The following is a 22,086-nucleotide window of genomic DNA, read 5'->3' on the forward strand; positions in this document are numbered from 1 at the left end:
TCTCAGATGAAACTAAGAGTTCAAAACCAGAATGTGTTCCAGCCTCACAGTAATAAAATCTGGAAAATTCTGATGTATTTGTATCCTAAGTATATGACGAAAAGTCCAACACTGCATAGTAAAAGATACTTTTTCTGAAACAAAGTAAGTCTAGATGAGACTCCTGATAGTAAGTCAAACACAAACCCAAGTACTTACTAACATTGAATGCTAAAAAAAGGCTACCTTTACCACTATTTGTCAATGCTCCCCACCTATTTAGCACTACCTACTTCAAAAGGATACACTGCACTTAATTCTTAAAGGGTGGGAGCAAGTTCAAGGCCCATGCTCATTTTAACTTGACCAACACTTTCAATTCTTCAGTCAAGGTTACTCAGGCAGAGCAGTAACATTCTCTTCTTACCATACCATCCTTTCAGACCTAAAACTGCTCTTAAATGCTTCTAAAGTTAAAGGGAAAGCCTTAATAATAACAATGAATTTTCCCATCTACCGGCTGGTATTAGTGAGTGTTCTGCTTCCCTTATCCCTCTCTTAAATTTAGACACCAACTTACTTTGGGTATGCCCCCTCCTCCCCAAGCATGATTTGCCTGCGCCTTGTTTATAGCTAACATACTTCTCAAAGCCTCATGGGAACATGCACTTGTATTTTCCCCACTGAACCATGCATCTTTTCTTACATTACTCATAGTTCAAGGGAAACAAATGAAACATGAAATCCTAGCTTAAAGCACCCACGTGCACGCCATTGCTGGTGATTGGAGGCCTCACGCCTCAGATCCTCTGGGGTAGGAGCTATAGGCGGTTGTGAGCCACCTGACACTGTTAGTGGGAACAGAACGATGGTCTTCTGGGAGAGTAACTAGAAAAACATGTATACACATGTACATGAAACATGTGTGCAGTGCCCAGACAGGCCGGGGGGTTGGAGGGGTATTTAATGCCTGCAAACTGGAGTTCTAGGTGGTCATGAGAACTAGATATGGTGCCGAGAGATGAACATCAGTGCTCTGTCCTGCCAGGCCAGCACTCCAGGCCCTGATGTGACTTACTTATAGGTAAGGAAAGCACTGGAAACAAGACATTTTTGGACAACGTTAGGGAAAAGAACTGAGCTCACATGACTCTCCTCATATTCAGGTCTACTGGGATGGGAAAAAGTTAACACAAGCAAACTCAATATAATGGAAGCACTGGACACACCTCTTTAATTTATTTATACATTTCCACAGGCACTCCTTTACCCACTAATAAATACAGTGACAGATGCCTACAGCGCGCATACACACTGGTGGGTAGTAGGTTAATCTCAAGCACTCCCACATACTTCTGTTCAAACTTGTTGATGCTAGTTTAAGTAATTATATAATTTGATTATGGATCAGATAAGCTTATTAAGTTAAGAGAAGAGATGTGGCACATGGGCTGTTTCTATGTAAGTCTTATGTCAAAGACTTGCGAGTGTAAATTGCTTTTAAAACACACTTTAAAATTTGTTGTGAATCTGGAGACAGAAGATAAGCGTATATCTATACGGATTTGACTAATGTTACTGCTGTATCTAAGTTCTTACTTTGTGACTGAAGAAATGAAAACTGATTACAGGTTTAGCTTCCACAAGAAAGAAAAAGCAGATGACCAAACGACACCCATCCCATACTCAAAGCAAAGCTTTATCTTACACTATTAATAAGCAACTAGGCATTTTTTAAAGTATTAAGATAAACCACAGGAATACATATGCATCACATTTGTTTGTTTGCAGACCCTGAAACTTGCTAATGAAATCATTTCCTACCATCTAATGAACTGAACGTGGCCCTTCTGTATCACCCACGGGATTCTGTACTAAGACTACAAGTGTTACACAGCGGACACGCAGACACACACAGAGTTAAACCCAACTGGGGGTCAATAACAGCTTTGCTAGAAACCCTGACAACTGGGAAGATGAAAAGGTAGGAGTGGGGATGATAAGGGAACTGAAGGTGTCTGGAACAGCCCAGACACTCTCTTGTACTGGGAATTTTCAGCTCAGGAACTCCAACCACCGAGACCTAAGACCATATGGTTATGACTGCAATCAGCAAAGAAGACACACAAGCTCATTCTACTGAGAGTCTTGAGACACTCAGTTCCTCCCTTCCCTTTGCTAGGTCTGGGCATTTGTTCAACTTTTCTATGGTTGATGGGAGTAAAGCACTTAACTGGTGTGGTGGTGCACACCTTTAATCCAAAACTCAGGGAGGCAGAAGTGGGTGGAGCTCTGAGTTCAAGACCAGCCTTGTCTACAAAGTGAGTTCAAAGGACAGCCAGGGTGGTTACACGGAGAAATCCTGTCTCAACACTTAAGATCTTTTCTAACCTATCCAATTCTTTAGTCAGCTTGCCTTATTCATTTCTGTTCTTGTTTTATAGTAAAAAAAAAAAAACCAAAAAACAAAAAACCCTCTAATAAGTAAAATGAGAGCAGAGAGAAAAAATTAACAGTAAATAAACAAAACATACCCTAAATATAGATTTGTAGGCTCCCAGTGCCATTTTGAAGAGCGGAAGGGAAGTGAATAGTTAAAGTCACCTCGAGCTTCAGCAAGTTAGATTAGTAAGTAAGCAGGAAGGGTTCGTGCTAGGGCTGGCAATGAGGTGAGCAATGAGATCACCTAGGTCAGGAAGTCCTCAGGCATCCAGAAGTTAGCTATTCATTTCCACAAGACTACTCAGGATCCATCTGTGTGTGGACATCCTTGAGAACACTTCCAACTCCAGCTACACAGATCAGTAGCGAGTTACTAAGACTTCAAGCCGATCTTCTGGACTTTTAAAGCGACTCTCACCAATCACTCCTGTGCCTATCATCTTCGGAGAGAACAGAAGTACTTCTACCAATCCTGCTCATCTAAAAGGTAAATAATTTTTAATATTCCCAGTAGTCTCCTTTCTCCTCATTTGGTAAAGTTTCCCAGCAGCTTCCCTCCCTAGAGACATCTGAGTGTGACTACTTGGCACCTTAACAAATCAGTTAAGTGAATTCAGTATTCCTTTTTTATTAAAAGGTGAGAGGTAATCATCATTAATTTGTGAGTTGGTATTTTGATCTTACCTGACCTTCAGAATTTGAGATGATACATGCTTTCTTATAATACCATTCAAATCATGTGTTGAGAATTCCCAATTTAAAATAAAAATCTAAAACTGTAACTGAGAACTAGGTCCAGGATCCAGAGAAGAACTCACTTCCTCAGTCCTATGTACTGCTCCTTTTCCTCATGGACGGGAAGAAAGAGGGGTAGGGACACAGGCATGCACGCAGATGCTGGGACCCCGCCTAAAAGCCCCTGCTGGTGACAAGCTGGTGTCTAGCAGCAGAAAGGAAAGTGGCTGGTTAAGGGTATGAAAGACAATATCAAATGTGTGAAGACGTTTGGACAACCCTGTCATTCTGTAGCCACTAAACAGATTTTTATTTTTCTTTTTTTTTTTTTGGTCAAAGAATGACAGTGCACCAATGTTGTACACTCCCACATTTGTATCATTTAGCTTCTTCTATAAAGCTAAGCTAGCACAATTTCTACTCCCATAGTTGCTTTCAAGAAAGGAAAACAGGCTGGGGAGATGGCTCAGTGGGGAAGCACTTGCCCCATGTGAGCACGAAGAGCCAAGTTTAAACGCAGAGGCCTCTGTAAAGCTGGATGAGGTAGTGCACATCTATGATCCCAAAGGTCCTATGCAGAATGGGAGGCAGTGATAGGAGGATCCCATCACTAGCTTCTGTACACAGTGGCAAACAACAACAACAAACTATTTAAAACAAGGTAGAAAGCAAGGGCTCTGACATCTGAGGTGGTCCTGTGCTCCACATAATTCCTAATTTAAAGTTCATAATGCAAACTTTAAAATCCACTTGGATTTCAGATCCAAGTTTCATGAACATTCAACCTCTGGTTTGTATTAGGCCTGATTAAAGGAAGCTATCTAGCTGTAGCAACTATATTTGAAGTTAGAGATTAACTCAGCAAAATCGGATTCAGGTCCTGTTAAGTTCACCTTTTTAAACTCTTGCTCTCTCTCTTTTTAAGAAATTGTATTTATGTTTAGTCTGTGTCTAGATTTGTGAACCACATACATGCAGTGCCCTCAGAGGACCAAAGAGGGAACTGAATTCCCTGGGACTGGAGTTATATATGGAGTTGTTACTCATCGTGTGGTTGCTGAAAATCGAACTTGGTTCCTCTGGAAGAGTAGCCAGAGCTCTAACTGCTGAGCCATCTCACTAGCCCCAAATAACTCCTGTTCTCCTTACCATGTGCAATTAGCAACAGTAGTTGAGTTCTTTATGCTTTTCAAGATAGTATTTAGAGTTCTTCCAACTACAGGGGTTAGCCCTCCTATGAGAGAGAGCCCTGGCTCTCGGTCACCATGAGGTAAGCACCATCCACCACATACTCGCCACCTCACACCGGCCCAAAGCAGCAGAGTTAACCAAACACAGGCTGAAACCCCTGCAACTATGAGCAAAAAAAAAAAATCTCTCCCCTTTCTTAAACAACTATGCAAACAAAAAGCAAACCTCCTTTAAGTTAGAAGCCCTTCTTAGGCAGGGAGTGGTGGCACATGCCTTTAACCCCAGCAGACCCCTGAGTTTAAGACCCTCCTCAGGGCACAATTCTTTAACTGCTGGCTCTTCTGGCTGATCATCAGTCCCCTCCGCCCTGGAGAGTTTTGAAAGCCTGCTGGACTCACTCCCAAGTGACTGTTCAGGCTGTGGTGTGTGGAAGGGAGGGGGCGCTCAGGCTGTGGTGTGTGGAAGGGAGGGGTGTTCAGGCTGTGGTGTGTGGGAGGGAGGGGTGTTCAGGCTGTGGTGTGTGGGAGGGAGGGGGCGCTCTGGCTCTGGTGTGTGGGAGGGAGGGGTGTTCAGGCTGTGGTGTGTGGGAGGGAGGGGGCGCTCTGGCTCTGGTGTGTGGAAGGGAGGGGTGTTCAGGCTGTGGTGTGTGGGAGGGAGGGGCGCTCTGGCTGTGGTGTGTGGAGGGAGAGGTGCTCTCACAGAGCTTACTGTTCAGTATTTAGCAGCCTCTTTCCGAGTCTTCCAGTATCCCTCTCCTCTTTCACTCTCATTCCCATCCCCAAACATTCTTTCTCCTCCTTTATTTTCCTGAGATATGAAGGGAGTATCTCAGAGTTGCTTAAAAAATGACATCATTTTTAATAGTCATCATTATGTAATGTACCACTATGGAAACAAGATGCTGGAAATTTTGGCAAGTCAATGACTTTATGACAATTTCAGAAATGTTAAGTGTGAAAAAAAGTGAGACTTCTCCATCCCTAATCCACTACACACAGACTTTATGAAAGTGTTCAAAATCACAGCATTCATTTAGAAATTGTAGATGTGGTTATTAACATAAAATAACTACTTTTCAAAGACACACGGAGACTTGACTTTGCCACAGAAAACCACAAAGATGAGTTTTGTACAATGTTCTAACTCTATACCGACCTGAAGGCTAACAGAGAGGCTTTGCTGTTCTTGGTAGAACAAAATTTCAAGTGGCCACACTTAAGTTGGCTCATCAGCAACAGTGTTTGCCACTAAGCTTGATGAGCTGAGTTCAGTTCCCAGAATCTACAGGACAGAGAGAACCAGCTCTCAACTTGTCCCCTGATCTGGAAGGGTGCTGTGGCCAGTATGTCCGCACACATCACACACCAAACAAACAAGCAAAATCTTCATTAAAAATAATTTTAAAGCTCAACTTCTACTTATAAGACATAAATTTTATTGAACAATTCATCTACAAAGTATACACAGTAGGAATAAACAGGATTTAAAAGTTGTCATGATTGTTTCTGTAAACAAAAAGCAAAAATGTGGAACAGAATTTTACCTGAACTTAGCTAGTCTGCTATTTTTATTTGTTCTTTGGTAAAACATTTCTGTTTTCTGTACTCTTAAAAGGCGGTTAAAAAAATGTGCCAAAGTAACCGCACCCTTGCCTTCCATGGAGAAGAAACACTGCAAAGGCATGTGCACATGTTCAAGCGACATGTATGGTTCATTCATGTGCTCTTCTGGCCAGAAGTGATGTCCAGCGAGTTCTAGGAAGGTTCTGGTCTTCTGCATAGCTTGTGTGATGCTGTAGCCAGTTAGCTGACTCTGTACTTGTGTCAGTAAGAGTCGAATTCCAGAAATACACAATGCAGATGAATTTTTTATTTCAAAACGCAGCTAAACTTTGACATTCGAACAGAACTAGACTCACATGGAAAAAAAGCCCCTTGATTTAGTGGTGTTTCATTTTTTAATACAAGAGAGGCTAACATGAAATATTCATAGGGAATAGCAATATGAATGCCTCTCACAGCCAATGCTTTAACAGGAGACTATGAAGAAACAAGCCACATGTCAGAAAGAGAAACTCAGCTTGTGACAGCAGAGTGAAGTCAAAGCGCAGATCAATAAAGTGGAAACAGAGTGGGAGTCACAGGCAGAGAGGTACCAAGTAGATCGAGTGCAAACTGACAGCGATGGCTGTTTTCACTTTTCTTTCTAAGGTCACAGGAACCAACCATTCCAAAGAATAAGGAATACAAGCAAATGTGTAAAAACAGCCAAAAGATCTGGCAGAGATCTGTGGGGGCAGGGTGTCTTTCTATTAATAGAAGCTCCTAAGACAATCCTGCTTCCTTAAAGGCAGTGTCTGGATCTCACAGAAGAGGGAGCTGCTGAGTCTGGGGACACTGGTCTCTCCTTATATCTGTCAAGCAACACATTACAATCATGTCCTGTGTTAATCACTCCCATTAAAAGTTAGTAGAAAAGATGTGAATTCCTCCCATTATTAACCTAGAATAAATTCTGCTCTCTACAGACAGTAGATGAGTATTACTTCAAATGGAAAGTCATGCCAGAATCTGTTTAGGCACTGGGCCTATTTAACCACAGGAAATGCTTAAACCAACAACCCATTTAACAGTCTCGAAGTTGCTGAAGGGTTCTTTTTGTAAGATTTGTGATCACAGTGTTTAAGAGGTTATCTCTCTATATTGTTCTCTCTCTCTCTCTCTCTCTCTCTCTCTCTCTCTCTCTCTCTCTCTCTCTCTCTCTCTCTCTTTCTCTTACCTTACTATGTAGCCCTGATTGGCCTTGAATTCAAGATCTTCCAGCCTGGACTTCTGAGTGCTAGAGATAAATAAGGGCAGGTACTACCATATTGATACAATCCAACTCTTATAAAAAAATTCAGGTTGTAACAAAAGGCAGGCAGGCCTCTACTCTTCACAAAGATGTCTTCCTGCCTACAAAGTTATATGAAATCCTCTAAGGTGGTCATCAAAGGCACCTAGGAGCCAATCTTTGATGTATGGTTTAGGCTCTTGTGTTAGAATTGCTGGACTGTAGTGAGGCAGAGAAAGAGCTACATAAATAGGGGCTATCTCTGCTATTGTTACACAAGAACTATTTTATAGTCTATTGCTGACTGACTACCTACTATGAGCATCGATCACAAATAATACAGTTAGAAGAGTCTACAAGAAGCCAAGCTGGCAAGTGTACCACAACAGGCAGTAATGATCAAAGGAATGCTGTAATTCCATGAATATAATCATCTGGCTGAAATGGTGGTAATATGAATGAGGTGGCATCTACTGAATACCAGTTTCCTTTTTTAAAATATCAAGATGGCAGACAAGACACAAAAGCAAAGTCCTGTTGGTTCATATCTCAGGAGAAGGCTTCAATCACAAGCAGCCATGCTGGCAAACACATCATGCACGGCAGGTTTGCAGAAGCAAAGTACACCACAGTGAAGTTAAGAGGCACATGGCGGATGAGTCCTTGGACTGTGCTATCACAGCAAACCTGTAAGCTAGGTATGGTGCCTCACACCTGCAACCCCAACACTGCAGAGGCTGAAGAAGGGGCCCACTAAGACTCTGAGGACTGGGTGTTAAAGTGAGACTCTGTCTCAAAAACAAACCAATAAAATAACACAACACAGTGTTCATCAGTGCTGTTGAAATTATTAAGTGAACTTTCAGGCAGAAGACAGCAGACCTGCCTGTGCTCCTACCTGCTCACCACCCTACAGAAGCCCATTTCCTAGCAGCAACAGAATCAAGCCTGCCCAGTAAAGGCATCTACAGCCGGGCTAAGGAAGCACAGTTACACCAGGAAACCTATCCCTGAAGTATGACCATACTGTATCGATTCTGGTGCTCTGTTAGTTCATAAAAAAGAACTGCACCTATCTAATGAAACTAGTATACTCTTGCTGACGTTAGACACTTATAATAACAAAAACCCATGATTTCCAAACTTGTACCCACACCCAACTACTCAGTTTTTAAAATAAGTAATACCATAGAAAAGATTTGGTTCTAAAACACAAACACACACACACACCCTCTTCCTCTGTCAGACAGTAGGAGCACTCTTTCTAAATGTTGCAGGGCTAAGAAGGACGTATTAGTTTACAGCTTTCCACAAAACAAGGTGCAAATTCACAAGAAAAAACTAAAATCTCTCTGGAAAGCAATTTCATCTTTGGTAAAGCAGAGAAGCTAAATTTCAATATTCAGCCAAAAAATGATTATGCCTTAGATTTCTAGTCCAATTTCAATTAGCTTTTGATAACCTTAGTATTAAATGCTAAATTCATTACCTGCTATAAGGATATATAATTTTTAAACATATCTAATAAAAATTAACCCTGTTTATAGAAAGTAAAAGTTGAGCATTTTCAAATGACAACCTATTCTAATACCTGTAACAAGACACAGATAATTTAAAAATAATCATCAATGCAATGTAAATAAGTGACTTTCATATAAAAGCCAAAGACTTACTCTAAGAACAGAGCTCCTCAGGGTAATTTTAAGTGGACAAGCTGCTCACAATATACACTGGGAAATGCATCTAGATTTCTTATCAGCAGCCCTTTGATTCGAGTACTGTAAGCTCAGAATCCTAAAATGCTTTGGAAGGCAATTTCAGGGACAGCGGGACAGGGAGGCATTGCACTACACTACCTATCGCTCTGCGTGAAAGAAACAAGCCTAGCTTGTCCACGGCACTACTACTATTGAGCAGGCATACAGTCACCTTCCCCCGTGTTCCCAGCACATGCACACGCTAAGGCTACAGTATCTTCTGGAGTAGCCCAAGACTAGTCAACACTGAAGCAGGCTTAGGGTGAAGCAAGCTCATGGATTTGGATTGGAGACCATAACCAACAAAATGTGAATGAACACTACAAAGACAGCCTATGTGATTTTTTAAACCTTGAAGTAAAAAAATAAAAAAAACCCTTTTGTGAAAAGCTATGCAAATTTCTTTTCATTCAACAAAGAGACCCAAATCCAAAACACATACAAATTCAACTAAATTCAAATGCAATGTCACAACAGTAAGCCTAAATATTTTTGTCTGGGTCTACATCACCGCCAACACAGGACTTTTATAGGAGAAAATTCTATATGCCTAGTTTCTTTTACCTTAGGTCTCAACACATGGCATTTTCCAAATGGTGACAATATAACTCAGTATTAGCCTTTCCTGACTAAGCTATGACTTAGAACTTTAGAAATGGACAGCAATTCTCATTCACCTGGGAATTACAGCAGAAAGGCAATTAACTGGCAAAGGAAAGAAAATTTACCCTGAGTAAGTCTCACTTCCTTTAAGAACAGACACAGAAATCCTTTTGCAACAAATGCCTTCCCTGATACAGTTAAATGCAAATTCTCTTTTCCTCTTACTCCAGAAAGCTCCTGCATGCATAGCTGACACGCCACCTACTGCAAAACCCAGCTGCCAGCGCAGGCGGTGCTGCCAGCATTTCATTGCATCGCTAGGCTGGGACGGAATAAAGGCGTGCTTGTGTGTGGTAGTGTTTCTTTTTTAAAAGGAAAGAAAAAAATCTCCAAGCCAAGAAGAACAAGCTGAAATAGCATCTTGAAAATGGAGCGTAAAATAATCAGAAGAGAAAAAGAAAGGGAGTATGAAGGGAGGCACAACAGCCTGGAAGACGCCGAGCAAGGCAAGAACTGCAAATCCACACTGATGACCCTCAACGTTGGTGGATATTTATACATTACTCAAAAACAAACCCTGACCAAGTACCCAGACACTTTCCTTGAAGGTATCGTAAATGGGAAAATCCTCTGTCCTTTTGATGCTGATGGCCATTACTTCATAGACAGGGACGGGCTCCTCTTCAGGCATGTACTAAACTTCCTACGAAATGGAGAACTCCTATTGCCTGAAGGGTTTCGAGAAAATCAACTTCTTGCTCAAGAAGCAGAATTTTTTCAGCTCAAGGGGCTGGCAGAAGAAGTGAAATCCAGGTGGGAAAAAGAACAGCTGACACCCCGAGAGACTACTTTCTTGGAAATAACAGATAACCACGATCGCTCTCAAGGACTGAGAATCTTCTGTAATGCTCCTGATTTCATATCAAAAATAAAATCTCGCATTGTCCTGGTGTCCAAAAGCAGGCTGGATGGGTTTCCGGAAGAGTTTTCTGTGTCGTCAAATATCATCCAATTTAAATACTTCATCAAGTCTGAGAACGGCACTCGACTCGTACTAAAGGAAGACAACACCTTTGTCTGTACCTTGGAAACTCTTAAGTTTGAGGCCATAATGATGGCTTTAAAGTGTGGTTTTAGACTGCTGACCAGCCTGGACTGCTCCAAAGGGTCAATTGTTCACAGTGATGCACTTCATTTTATCAAGTAATTACCTGTCTCACGAACAAAGGCAACAAGCATGCAGCCAGCAAGCTTCGGAAGCCACAGAATCAAAGGCGACCCAAACAATGTGCCCAGCTAGCTTGTCCCAGAGCCCGGCTGCTAATCAAGTACTCTGAGCTAACGGTATGTAAATCTATCACTAAAGATGTTCTTCTCTGGGGTGTTCTGCCATCACACTTCTACCTACGGTGAAGCTGTGGTCCTTCTACACTGTAAATAAAGACAATGCTTTTGCTATTTATTTTTTTCCCTTAAGCTGTCTTTCAATGAGAATGTCTTGGGTACTTGCATCTATCATTCACTATAGCAAATGTTAGCAACATAAGGTTCAAAAATCCTTTCTACTTACAGCAAAAATCTACAAAGACGCTGAACTGGTAAAATAAACATGGAGAGCAAAATAAATGTACAGAGCTACTTAAAGCAGAGTGACAGTGAATCAAAATGGGATTGTAAACATATTCGAGCTACTGATCTGACTTTAAATAGCAGGCACCAAAACCTTTATTACAGTTCCTGTATTTCAAACCAGATTTACAAATAAACTGATACTTTGCTGAAAATTCCTAGGAAACTAACTGCTTGATAACAATAAAAGATAAATAAAATCGCTGCTAGCTTCTTTGCTTGTATTAATGATTGTAATAAAAGTTACGTATGTCACTTTAAAAATAAATAGTGCTACTTGATGATTGTGCACAATACTCTGCACCGATGCGAGCAACTGTCAGGCTCTAACACCTTACAGGTCCAGCGAGCGGCAGAAATTAACAACTGCACTTTCCGGCACACTGAGCTCCAGCACGGCATGGGTAGCTTGCTCCCAGCTGAGTACATGGTATTAGAATTGAGGAATCCATTTTCACAATCACTCTATCTGCTCATTTTTCAAGTTCAAAATATTAAATGAACATTACTCAACAACACTATTACAAAACAACTTTATTGGTCCTTTAAAAAAATCAACTATCTAAAATAGTCCTTCAGAAACTCATACTAAAATCCAACAAGGTCAACACCAACTACTACCCAATTTCTGTTATATTATATTTAAAAAAATCTATGCTAAAATCAAAGTCACAGAGTTGTGCTAATTTTTTTCTATTTCATGTTCATTTCTAAAGAAAATTTAAACGTTAGTTTATGAATGTTTTAAGAACTAATCTTTCAGCTGAACTCTGAATGTGAATGCGTGCCTTGTTCACTTACTCTACAGAAAGCACCTTCTTCACTCCTGTGGTTTCAATCCTATGGTGTCTAAGAATAAACTCTTACATTTAAAATAAACAAGCTGGGAGTGGTAACTCATGCTTGAATCCCAGTAGTTGAGAAGCTGAGGCAGGAGGATTACCACAAGTTTGAGGCCAGCCAGGGTTACTAGGTGAGATTCTCAAAAAAGATGAAGGAAAAAAAGAAAAAGAAAAGAAAAAGGGGGTGGGGAAGCAATCATTAAAGTAATAACTATAATTCTGCCTTAATTATAATAAACCAACAAAAACTGCTGATTATCCTGGCTGAGCTTAAATAGTTAAGCAGACATCCCAACATTTTGATTATATATATAGTTTAGAATAAACCTCAATATTAATTAATCATTATCAACTATAACTAACTTTGACTTACAAGATCTAAGATAATATAAAATTGCCTTACAGACTATAAAAGAAACCTTTTGAGAGGAACTGTGCAAACAAAGTCCTTCAAAGATTCACACTAGAATACTCAATGTAAACTACATCATTTTCTCTGATGATATACTAAGGAAAACAGGCTTTTCTTAAAAGTATCAAATTTTCTTAATGAACTACAAATGGCTTAATCAGACATAAAGGGACTATTAAAACAGTAAAGGAGAAAAAAACCCAAAACTGTATGATTGGTCAGTAGCTGCTACTCAGCTGTATTTTTACCTCCTCAGAATATGAGCTGACTTTTCCTTGCCATTTGGATTGGTAATGAAAAAAACTGGTAGTGATTTCATGTCTGAGTCAGGTTTTCTCTATCAAGATCTCACTCCAGATAATAAAGACACTGACATAATCTGTTAGAGGAGATGCAGCTGAATAAATCTCAGAAACGCAAAGGCTTCCCATGACTTCACGAGAGAATTTAGCTTTCACAACGACGTTCCTGCTGTTGTTATGAACCAAGGGAATCAGGCGCATAGTTGTGTAGCTCTTTAGGTGAATATGCATAGCTGGAGTGAACTCCTCGAACTCTGAGGCCTAACAGTAATTGCATCAATCAACAGTCTACAAGAGAACATGATGTTCACCTCTTTAGAAATGTACCTTTGCAAATCCAACAACTGTATTTACAGATTGAACTGTGGGTATACAAAGTATCTAGTTTTACACTTTAATTTTCTAGCGACATTTACAAGGATCTTCACTCAAGGTACCTTACAAAATGTTGATGCCAAGAGCAAAGCTTCTCTGGCAGATCTGTTTCAGTGAATGTGTAATTTCTCTCTCGAAGCAAAGCTTATACAGAACTGATCAGCATCTATGTCTTTTTTAAAAAGGTGGCAAAGGGTGTTTACTGCAGTTCCCAGGTCCCAAGCACGCATTCTCCTGTATTTGAAGCTAGCCCACATATTGATTCTAGCACCCAACTTTAAATTATGGCAAACAAAACTGTACTTACGGCTTTCTGCTGTGTTTTAAAATGTGCCTGTGCAGCACGAAGAATAAATGAAACACAAGCTAACTTATTGTCCCAGCCTAAAGATGAAAATACCGAATGAACCTGTTCCCGTGTTTCTGGTGTAGTATTAAGCACCACTTTTGAAGGACTACTAACAAAAAGGTAACATTCATTAAGTTCTTGCTGTCTGTCTTTTGTTTTGAGACAGGGATTTACCCTGTAGCCTAGGCTGGCTTCAAACTCTTGCTGACCCTCCTGTATTAAGTAAGCTTGTTAGTGCTGGGTTACAGGTGTGAGTGACCAGGGTTGCCTTGAAGTGTTTTGCTGGTATGTAAATATCATGCTATGCATTTCAATTACCCCCACACATTCATCTCCTCACAGATGAGAGAGAAAGAAGGGTTAAGAATCTCCTCCTACTTCACACACAGCCATCAAGAACTGACGTCCAGAGCCCAGGGTTAGTGGTTCCAGATGCAGCAGAGAACGCACATGTGAACCAGGCCACTCAGGGCCCCAGGACCTAACCTAGAACCCAGCACAAAACAGATTTATGAACTCCATGTGAATATAGAATATCAGATACAGTCTGTCTTACTTGTACAAGTTCACAATACAAGTATTCTAAAAATGTTAAGTGAAAAACTGAATTTTGGAATAGCATTTTTAATGTCATTTCGTGTCATTTAAAGGACATGAGGTGAATCATCCATCTCACAAGACTAAAGAATATCCCAAATTTGTCTATTTATGAATTTGAAATTTTTGCAGATCAAGTTTGCTGAAAAGGTTAGTCTTTTAGAACCCACATTAACTGTATTATGAAAATATTTTTCTTATGAGAAAAATATGCTAAAATGAAATTCTCATGAGTTCTAGAATCATACCGTATTAACTTCTACAAACTAACACAGAGGACAGTTAAGTCAACACTTAATTCTTTCAAACTTTTAATGTCCACACAGTGAAGTTTCAACTGTGAGTTGTATAAACACCTCTACTTCACAGACTTCCAGGCAAAGCATTTATAATCTTAGCCAGTGCAGGGGAGTCTTTCTAATCACAAATATCAGCCATGGAGACAGAAAGGTCGTTAAGTTAGGCTTTCTATCAGACATAAATGGAACACAGAACTTTCAATGAACATGTGCTTGCTTGCTCAAAGAAGTGAAATTTTAAGACAAAAACATAGGGAAGAGACTTCATTTTATTATTAAAAACACGATTCTTGGATGGAAACAGAAGACGACAAAGTTGGAGGAAAGGGGTAATGGGGAAGAGGAACTGGGAGGGGAAGACGGGAGGGGAGGCTGAGGTCAGGAGGTTAAAAAAAGATGAATTAAAATTTTTTTTCTTCAGACTGACTTTCTATCCCTATATAAATAAATATCTTACTAGAATTTTTAAATTCAGTGGGAACAATGTAGATGATAAAGCAATCTAAAAGCTATGCCTATTTAATGAGTTATGAGTAAATACCTCAACAACGTATTAGTTGAGGTTAAAATTAGTGTCTGAGTCATAGCACTGCTGTAAGCAGACGTAACATGGACATCCACACAGCTTGTAACTCAGAGAATGTATGTGTACAGCACCGAAACACATGACTTCTATAGCTGGCTTCTTAATCATATTTTGTATAAGCTACTATTAAAATTCATTTGCTCTGTCAACAAACAGAAGGGGAAGTATTAAATAAGCACATTTTTGGGCACTGATATATCTAAGATCTAAATTTACCTGAAATAATTTGTAAAGAGGTAACAACATTCATCTTTTCTTGACAAAAACACATAATTGGTTAAAGTTTTTCTATCAAGTAAGCCACTTAAATGTACCTTGCATACTATTATGCTAACTATATTTAACTAAACTCCTCTACCAATGTTAAATGTGTTTATCTTGGCAAGGCCCTGGATTTGACCTCTAGCACTGGGCATAGGGTGTGTGTGCGTATATGTGTGTGTGTGTGTGTGTGTGTGTGTCTGTGTGTGTGTGTGTGTGTGTGTGTGAGAGAGAGAGAGAGAGAGAGAGAGAGAGAGAGAGAGAGAGAGAGAGAGAGAGAGAGAGAGGAGACACACAAACAGAGAGAGAGACTTAGGCATTATGTGTGTGAAATACTGAATTAAGACATTAAAGAATGACAGAAGTAAAAAAGGAAGTCTATTAGATATCAAAGAAGGAGGCAACTCTACTATATTCCTTTACAACACTATGACAGACTTTTCCAAGTGCAGGATCCCAGCATCTGGTCACATCTCAAAAAAGTTTTTAATAATTATCTACAAAGACCTACTTGATTTTTATAAATTCCTTTTTGATGCTAGGCTCAACTTTATACAAGTAATTTTGATTAATATCCTTTAGGACACTAAGCACAAATTCTTCTACCCTGTGTGAAACTGAAGATGTGAAACTGAGCTAGCCTATTGATTTAGTCTTAATTACATCCATTGATTTTACTTCCTTATAACAGATGTTCATTAACTCTCTTTTTAGAATTCTTAAGAAATGCTGAATAACTAATTTTAATCTCAATATTTCCTTGAATTTGAATCTTTCATCATTTAATTTAGTTTTAGCAATAACTAAATGATTTTTGCATTCACTTTAGGTATACCGTTTAATTAATTTTTAAAAATTAAGTATGACTGAATATACTGTGATCTTACATTTTGATTTTTTTGTATTTTTCCATATACATGTGAATATTTCAAAACAAATTCTTATATTTTTAGTGGATAAAAATATATATGGTATATGACATGGTGTTTTGAGCACTGTGAGTATGTGGGCACTGTGGAATGGCTAACAGAACTAATTAATGTATGTATTACCTCCCCAATCTTTTTGCTGTGAAAACATTTTAAAGTGTACATTATTAATTACACTTAACATAGTAAGGGTGGTGGTGGCGCACGCCTTTAACTCCAGCACTCAGGAGGCAAAGGCAGGCAGATCTCTGTGAGTTTGAGGTCAGCCTGGTCTACAAGAGCTAGTGCCAGGACAGGTTCCAAAGCCACAGAGAAACCCGTCTCAAAAAACAAAAACAAACATAGTAAACATAGTTGCAAAATAGTAGGGTTAGTTTACAAATCAGAAAAAACACAACCACAGGAATTTATGACATATGTGTGCTTATTATAATACAACCAGAAAACACCACGCTGAGATTAGTATATAAAATTCAGTTACATTGAGAACTATGAGGGTACACTTAAAACGTCATTTTGATCTCCAAGTATAAGATGGCCTGATTGCTGGCAGAATGTACATTAAATACACTTTCTTACTCACTAAGAGTAAGAAAAAGGAGGTTCTAACTTTTGCGAACAAAAGCGTTAGTGTGTATATGAGAAGTAAAGTCACTAACAGTGGACACTGAAATAACAAATCGCTATGTACGGATTTGGCAGTAGACAATGAGATGTTTGGTGAACTCAAAGACTATCTATATATGAAATAAAACCACTCCTAATGTTCATTCTGGAAGACATGTACATTCAAGACTGCACCATCAACGCTAATGGTTTGGCACCATACTGTCTTTTTTAATCACAGGATATAATTTTAAAAAATTCAAGCATAATTATTTTTAATTCATTTTATTTTAAAAAGTAGTTTATATTTTTACATGTGTGTGTGTATGCGTGTGTGCGTGCGCGCACGCATGCGTGCACGCACATAGAAGCCAGAAAAGAGTGTCAAATCCTCTGGAGCTGCAGTCACAGGTGGTTGTGAACTCTGACTTGGATCCTCTGAAGAGCAAGAAGTATTTGTTGTAGAATATTATTTTAAGATGTGTTACATTTGTTTTGCTATGGAACATTTGTTTTAATGATGCAAAGATGTGTTGCATTCTTTTATGTTACATTTGTTTAACTCTGTGAAGTTGTGATAACTCTGCCTGTCTTAAAACACCGGATTGGTCTAATGAAGAACTGAAAGGCCGACAGCTGGGCAGAAAAAGAACAAGCGGGGCTAGCAGGCAGAGAGTATAAATGGGAGGAGGATCGCGAAGCAGGAGATCAGAGAAGAGAAGGGGTCAGACAACCAGACACGGAATAAGAAGGAATGAAAAGATATACATGCCCGTCTCTCTTAGGGTCCTCCTTGTCACCTAACTTCTCAGGGGTTGTGGATTGTATCCTGGTGATCCTTTTCTTTACATCTAATATTCACTTATGAGTGAGTACATATTGTGTTTGTCTTTCTAGGTCTGGGTTACCTCACTCAGGATGGTTTTTTTTTTTTATCCCTAGTTCCATCCTTTAGCCCGCAAATTTTAAGATGTCATTTTTTTTTTACTGCTATGTAATACTCCCTTGTGTAAACCTACCATTTTCTTTATCCATTCTTTGCATGAGGGACATCTACGTTGTTTCCAGGTTCTGGATATTATGAATAGTGCTGCTATGAACATAGTTGAGCAAATGTCCTTGTGGTATGAATATTCATCCTTTGGGTATATGCCCAAGAGTGTAGATTGATTCCCCAATTTCCTAATAAACCACCATACTGGTTTCTCTGTTTAGATCTGTACCCCATTTTTAAATTGGATTATTTGGTATTTTGATGCCTAGTTTCTCTAGTTCTTTATATATTTGGAGATTAGCTCTCTGTCAGATGTGGGGTTGGTGAAGATCTTTCCATTCTGTAGGCTGCCGTTTGGGGAGGGGAAATAGAAAAGATCTCCTGAGTAAATTGGGAGGGAAAAGAGAAGAGGAAGAGAACAAGAGGGAATGGATGATTGAGTTGGGGGGAGGGAGAGAAGGGGGGAGGAGAGAAGGGGGGAGGGAGAGAAGGGGGGAGGGAGTGAGAGAGAGAGAAGAGGTATTTTGATAGAGGGAGCTGCTACGGGGGTTAGGAAGAAAGCTAGTGCTAGGGAAACTCCCAGGAATCCACAAGGATGACCCCAGCTAAGACTCCTAATAATAGTGGAGAGGGTGCCTGAACTAGCCATCCCCTGTAATCAGACGGATGATTACCCTAATTGTCCTCATAGAACCTTCATCCACTAACTGATGGAAGCAGATGCAGAGATCCACGGCTAAGTACTGGGCCAAGCTTGTAGTCAAAGAGAGGAAGGAGGGATTATAAGAGCAAAGGGGTCAAGATCCTGATGGGAAAACCCACAGAGACAGCTGACCAGAGCTTAGTGGGAGCTCACTGACTCGGAACTGACAGCTGGGGGACCTGTATAGGACCGAACTAGGCCCTCTGAATGTGGGTGACAATTCTGTGGCTTGGGTAGTCTGTGGGGGTCACCAGCAGTGGGACCAGGATTTATCCCCAGTGCATGAAATGGCTTTTTGGAGCCCATTCCCTATGGTGGGATACCCTGCTTAGCCTCGATACATGGAGGATGGACTTGGTCCTGTCTCAAGTCAATAAGCCAGTCTTTGTTGACTCCCCAAGGGAGGCCTTACCCTTCCAGAGGAGTAGATGGGGGGTTGGGGGGGGGTTGTATGGGGAGAGCAGGAATAGGGGAGGGAGGGGGAACTGTGGTTGGTATGTAAAATGAAAAAAAACTTTTAAATAAAAAATTGAAAGGGGAAAAAAGAAAAGATATGCAGAAAAAAAGAAAGGTAAAAGTCTAGAGGCAAAAGGTAGATGGGATAAGTTAAGAAAAGCTGGCTGGAAAGAAGCCAAGTTAAGGCCGGACATTTCCGTAAGAAAGAATAAGCTTCCCTGAGATTTATTTGGAAACTGCATGTCAGGCTCCCAAAAAGCAGAGAGAGAGAGAGAGAGAGAGAGAGAGAGAGAGAGAGAGAGAGAGAGAGAGAGAGAGAGAGAGAGAGAGAACAAATAAAACAACTACAAGTGTTCTTAACTCCTGCATAACCTTTCTAGCATCTTCATTTTGTTTTTTTAAAGTATGTATATTAAAAGGCAGTATTTTTTTTTTATAAGTTCAAGGTAGAAACAGAAGGAAGTTGAGGATTTCAAAATCCACGTAGGAACTACCAATCATGCCAAAAGCTAAAACCCTCTCAGAAGCTAGTGGACTTCCAGCAGGAGAACCATGACCACCTCACTCTCGCCTGCAGAGATCATGCCTGGTTGTCTCCAGTGTCACGGCAGTACGGCAGCATGTGGTACCGGGCACATTACAAGAACGCACGTGAATTAATACAAACAGGTCAGAAAAAAGCAGGAAGCGCTGGGAATGTGACTCCCTAAGAGAGGGGCATTGAAAGGCATGATATCACTGAGTGCAGTATTACGCAAACCAGTAAATATTTATAAGCATTGTCTTTCTTGCCCACAAGGCAAATGCTTTTTTTTTTTATTCTTTGGCAAGTGGGTAACAAATTATACTTTTAAAAAAAAGAAAAAAAGAAAAAAAACTAAGAAAAAGAGGCTAAAGAGTCATTTTACAGACAAAACAATTTTAGAAAAATATTTAGTTTACTAATGTCACAAAAATTGTTAATATTTGTGCCCATTTTTTATTTTAAAATATATAATACAAGAAATTTTAATTCAAAAGAGATGTAACCTTCCAATTCCACTGGAATCGAATAATTTTTCATATACTCCTTTGCAATATATGTCGTAATTTGATTCTTTATAGAAGCAAGACAGCAAATACCAACTTTCTTTGAAAGACAAAATATTTATAATCACTTAATAGTATAAGCTTTTATTCCCTAAAAATGACAAATATGGGGCTGGAAAGAAAGCTCAGGAAATAAGAGCTCTTCCAAAGTTCAACTCTCAGCACCCACATGGTGGCTCACAACAACCTATTATGGAATCTGATACCCTTTTCTGTCATGCAAATAGAGCACTCATACACATACATCTTACAAAAACTGATAAATATGTGTTAATATTCTTCCTAAAATATGCATACTGTCAAAAATTAAAACAACTCCCAACAGAGTCACCAGGCACAAAAGGTTTTAAAGTGTATTAAACATGCTGCAACTTCCTGTCCCAGACAACCAAACTCCCTTTTCCATTTTTTCACAAAAGCATTGTCTTTTTCAAAGCACTGAACATGACAGTCTCTGGAGTTCCTAAGGAAGAGACTGTTCATTACTTCCTAGAACCATCTTCTCTTCCTTTGCTAAGAATCTAACTGTACCAGGTTAAACCTGTATTCCCTGCTGTTCTAGGGCTGGGAGTTATGGCCACAGTCTCATGTTTTGACCAACAGCATATAGGCATATGTGACTTGTAATATGCTCCTTACAGAGGAGAAAGGTGGCTGAGTCCTTTGCCTCTCGCCTTATTTTACTAACAAGATGCAGACATGATGGTTAAGTACTGCGCTCGGACTAGAAGCCATGAGGACGGAAGTTACAACGGTAAGGGGTAGCTGATGACAGAACCAGGACAGAAAGTACTTATCATATTAGAATTTCCACCAGTGTGGGCAAATGTATCTAAGTCGCTGATGCCTCGAGATGTTGTCTAGAACAGTCAGCACTCTGATTTTACAGAAGAAACAGGTAGTGTTTTTCAAAATGTAGGCAAAGGAAAGAAAGAGGGTGGAGGAGGAAAGGGAAGAGAGTAAGGGGAAAGGAGCAGAGGGTGGGAGCACAGGGGGTGTAGAAAAAAATGGTTGGAATGTGTTTAGGACTTAGCACAATGCACCAAAAGGAGTCACATCTACAGGGTAGTGGATTCTCTTTTAAGTTCTAAATATATACTAATTAGTTATAAAATAAAATATAAAACTTGCTATTTTAAAAACCTTATTTTAAAGCCACCCAAAAGACAAGTAACTATAACTAAAAATCATTTGAAGGCCCAAACAGAAAGATGCATGAAAAGAGACCACTAGAAACAGCATTTTGAAATTAGGGAAACTAAGAAATGGAAGATATGAGCAAAGACCAATAAAAGCTGGGGTACGGCCTCCAACCCAGGCACCCTTTATTTTCTAATCACCTTGAGTTTATTAAATGAACAAGTCACAATAAAAACTGAACAATGCTGTTATTCTGAAGGGCTCAAGGAAGAGGCTTAGCAGCCTAATACTTATCAATCTTAGGACAATGGAAGGACCAACTAGCCACACACAAAGCCTCCAGTGCTGCCTTCCACTACAAATAACAGTAGATCACTACCATGTTTTGTTGTCATTTAATACATTCCAAAGAAACTCATTTTTAGATCCATTTTTTAAAATCAGCTATAATAGACACTTATTTAAAATGGTTTTCACAGCCCAAGACTCTTGCCTGTCCAAAAGTCTAGCCCACATCACCATGGGGCTACTATTACATATGTAGAAGAATGACATAAGAATATAAGGATTTTTGAAATAAAAGAATTTTTGAAAGCAGGAGAAAAATGCCACTGACATCTACTCTTCATGAACTCCTACCATGCACTTTGGTAAACACTTGCTAATTCTACCTTCAGTTTACAGATGGTGAAACTCAAGTTTCACTGCAGATCCATGAGTAAGCCAGCTCTGACTCAGCAGTGTTCAAGTGCACTATCTACTACAATACATTCTCCCCACCTACAGTCTCTCCCCCCACTTTTAAAAGTGGAAAGTTGTTTCTCACCCCCACCCCAACTCCACTTCTGAAGCAGTATTTATCAGTAATATAAGTCAGAATTAAAGCAGTCCACCTAATAATTGTTTTTAAGAGGAAAAGAAGGTCACATGAGTAGTAGACACATTTAAAGCATTATTATTCATTCAGAGAATTCCCAA

The 22,086-nt window shown here is 39.6% G+C and overlaps 2 protein-coding genes across 2 annotated transcripts in view; one reads left to right on the forward strand and one right to left on the reverse strand.

Moving 5' to 3' along the window:
- The window catches only part of Gtf2f2 (general transcription factor IIF subunit 2), a 118,125-nt gene that overhangs the window by 50,076 nt on the left and 45,963 nt on the right, over positions 1 to 22,086 (reverse strand). The window lies entirely within an intron of this gene.
- Kctd4 (potassium channel tetramerization domain containing 4) lies at positions 9,838 to 11,372 on the forward strand. The gene has a single exon (XM_075949858.1). It carries the CDS (start codon positions 9,967 to 9,969, stop codon positions 10,744 to 10,746), a length of 780 nt encoding a protein of 259 aa, XP_075805973.1. The 5' UTR covers positions 9,838 to 9,966; the 3' UTR covers positions 10,747 to 11,372.

The sequence above is a fragment of the Microtus pennsylvanicus genome, chromosome 15 (genome assembly GCF_037038515.1).
Source record: "Microtus pennsylvanicus isolate mMicPen1 chromosome 15, mMicPen1.hap1, whole genome shotgun sequence".
NCBI classification, from domain to species: Eukaryota; Metazoa; Chordata; class Mammalia; order Rodentia; family Cricetidae; genus Microtus; species Microtus pennsylvanicus.

Bases quoted from the DNA above. Each gene is read 5' to 3' on its own strand.
- Kctd4 (XM_075949858.1), top strand. From the start codon at position 9,967: ATGGAGCGTAAAATAATCAGAAGAGAAAAAGAAAGGGAGTATGAAGGG.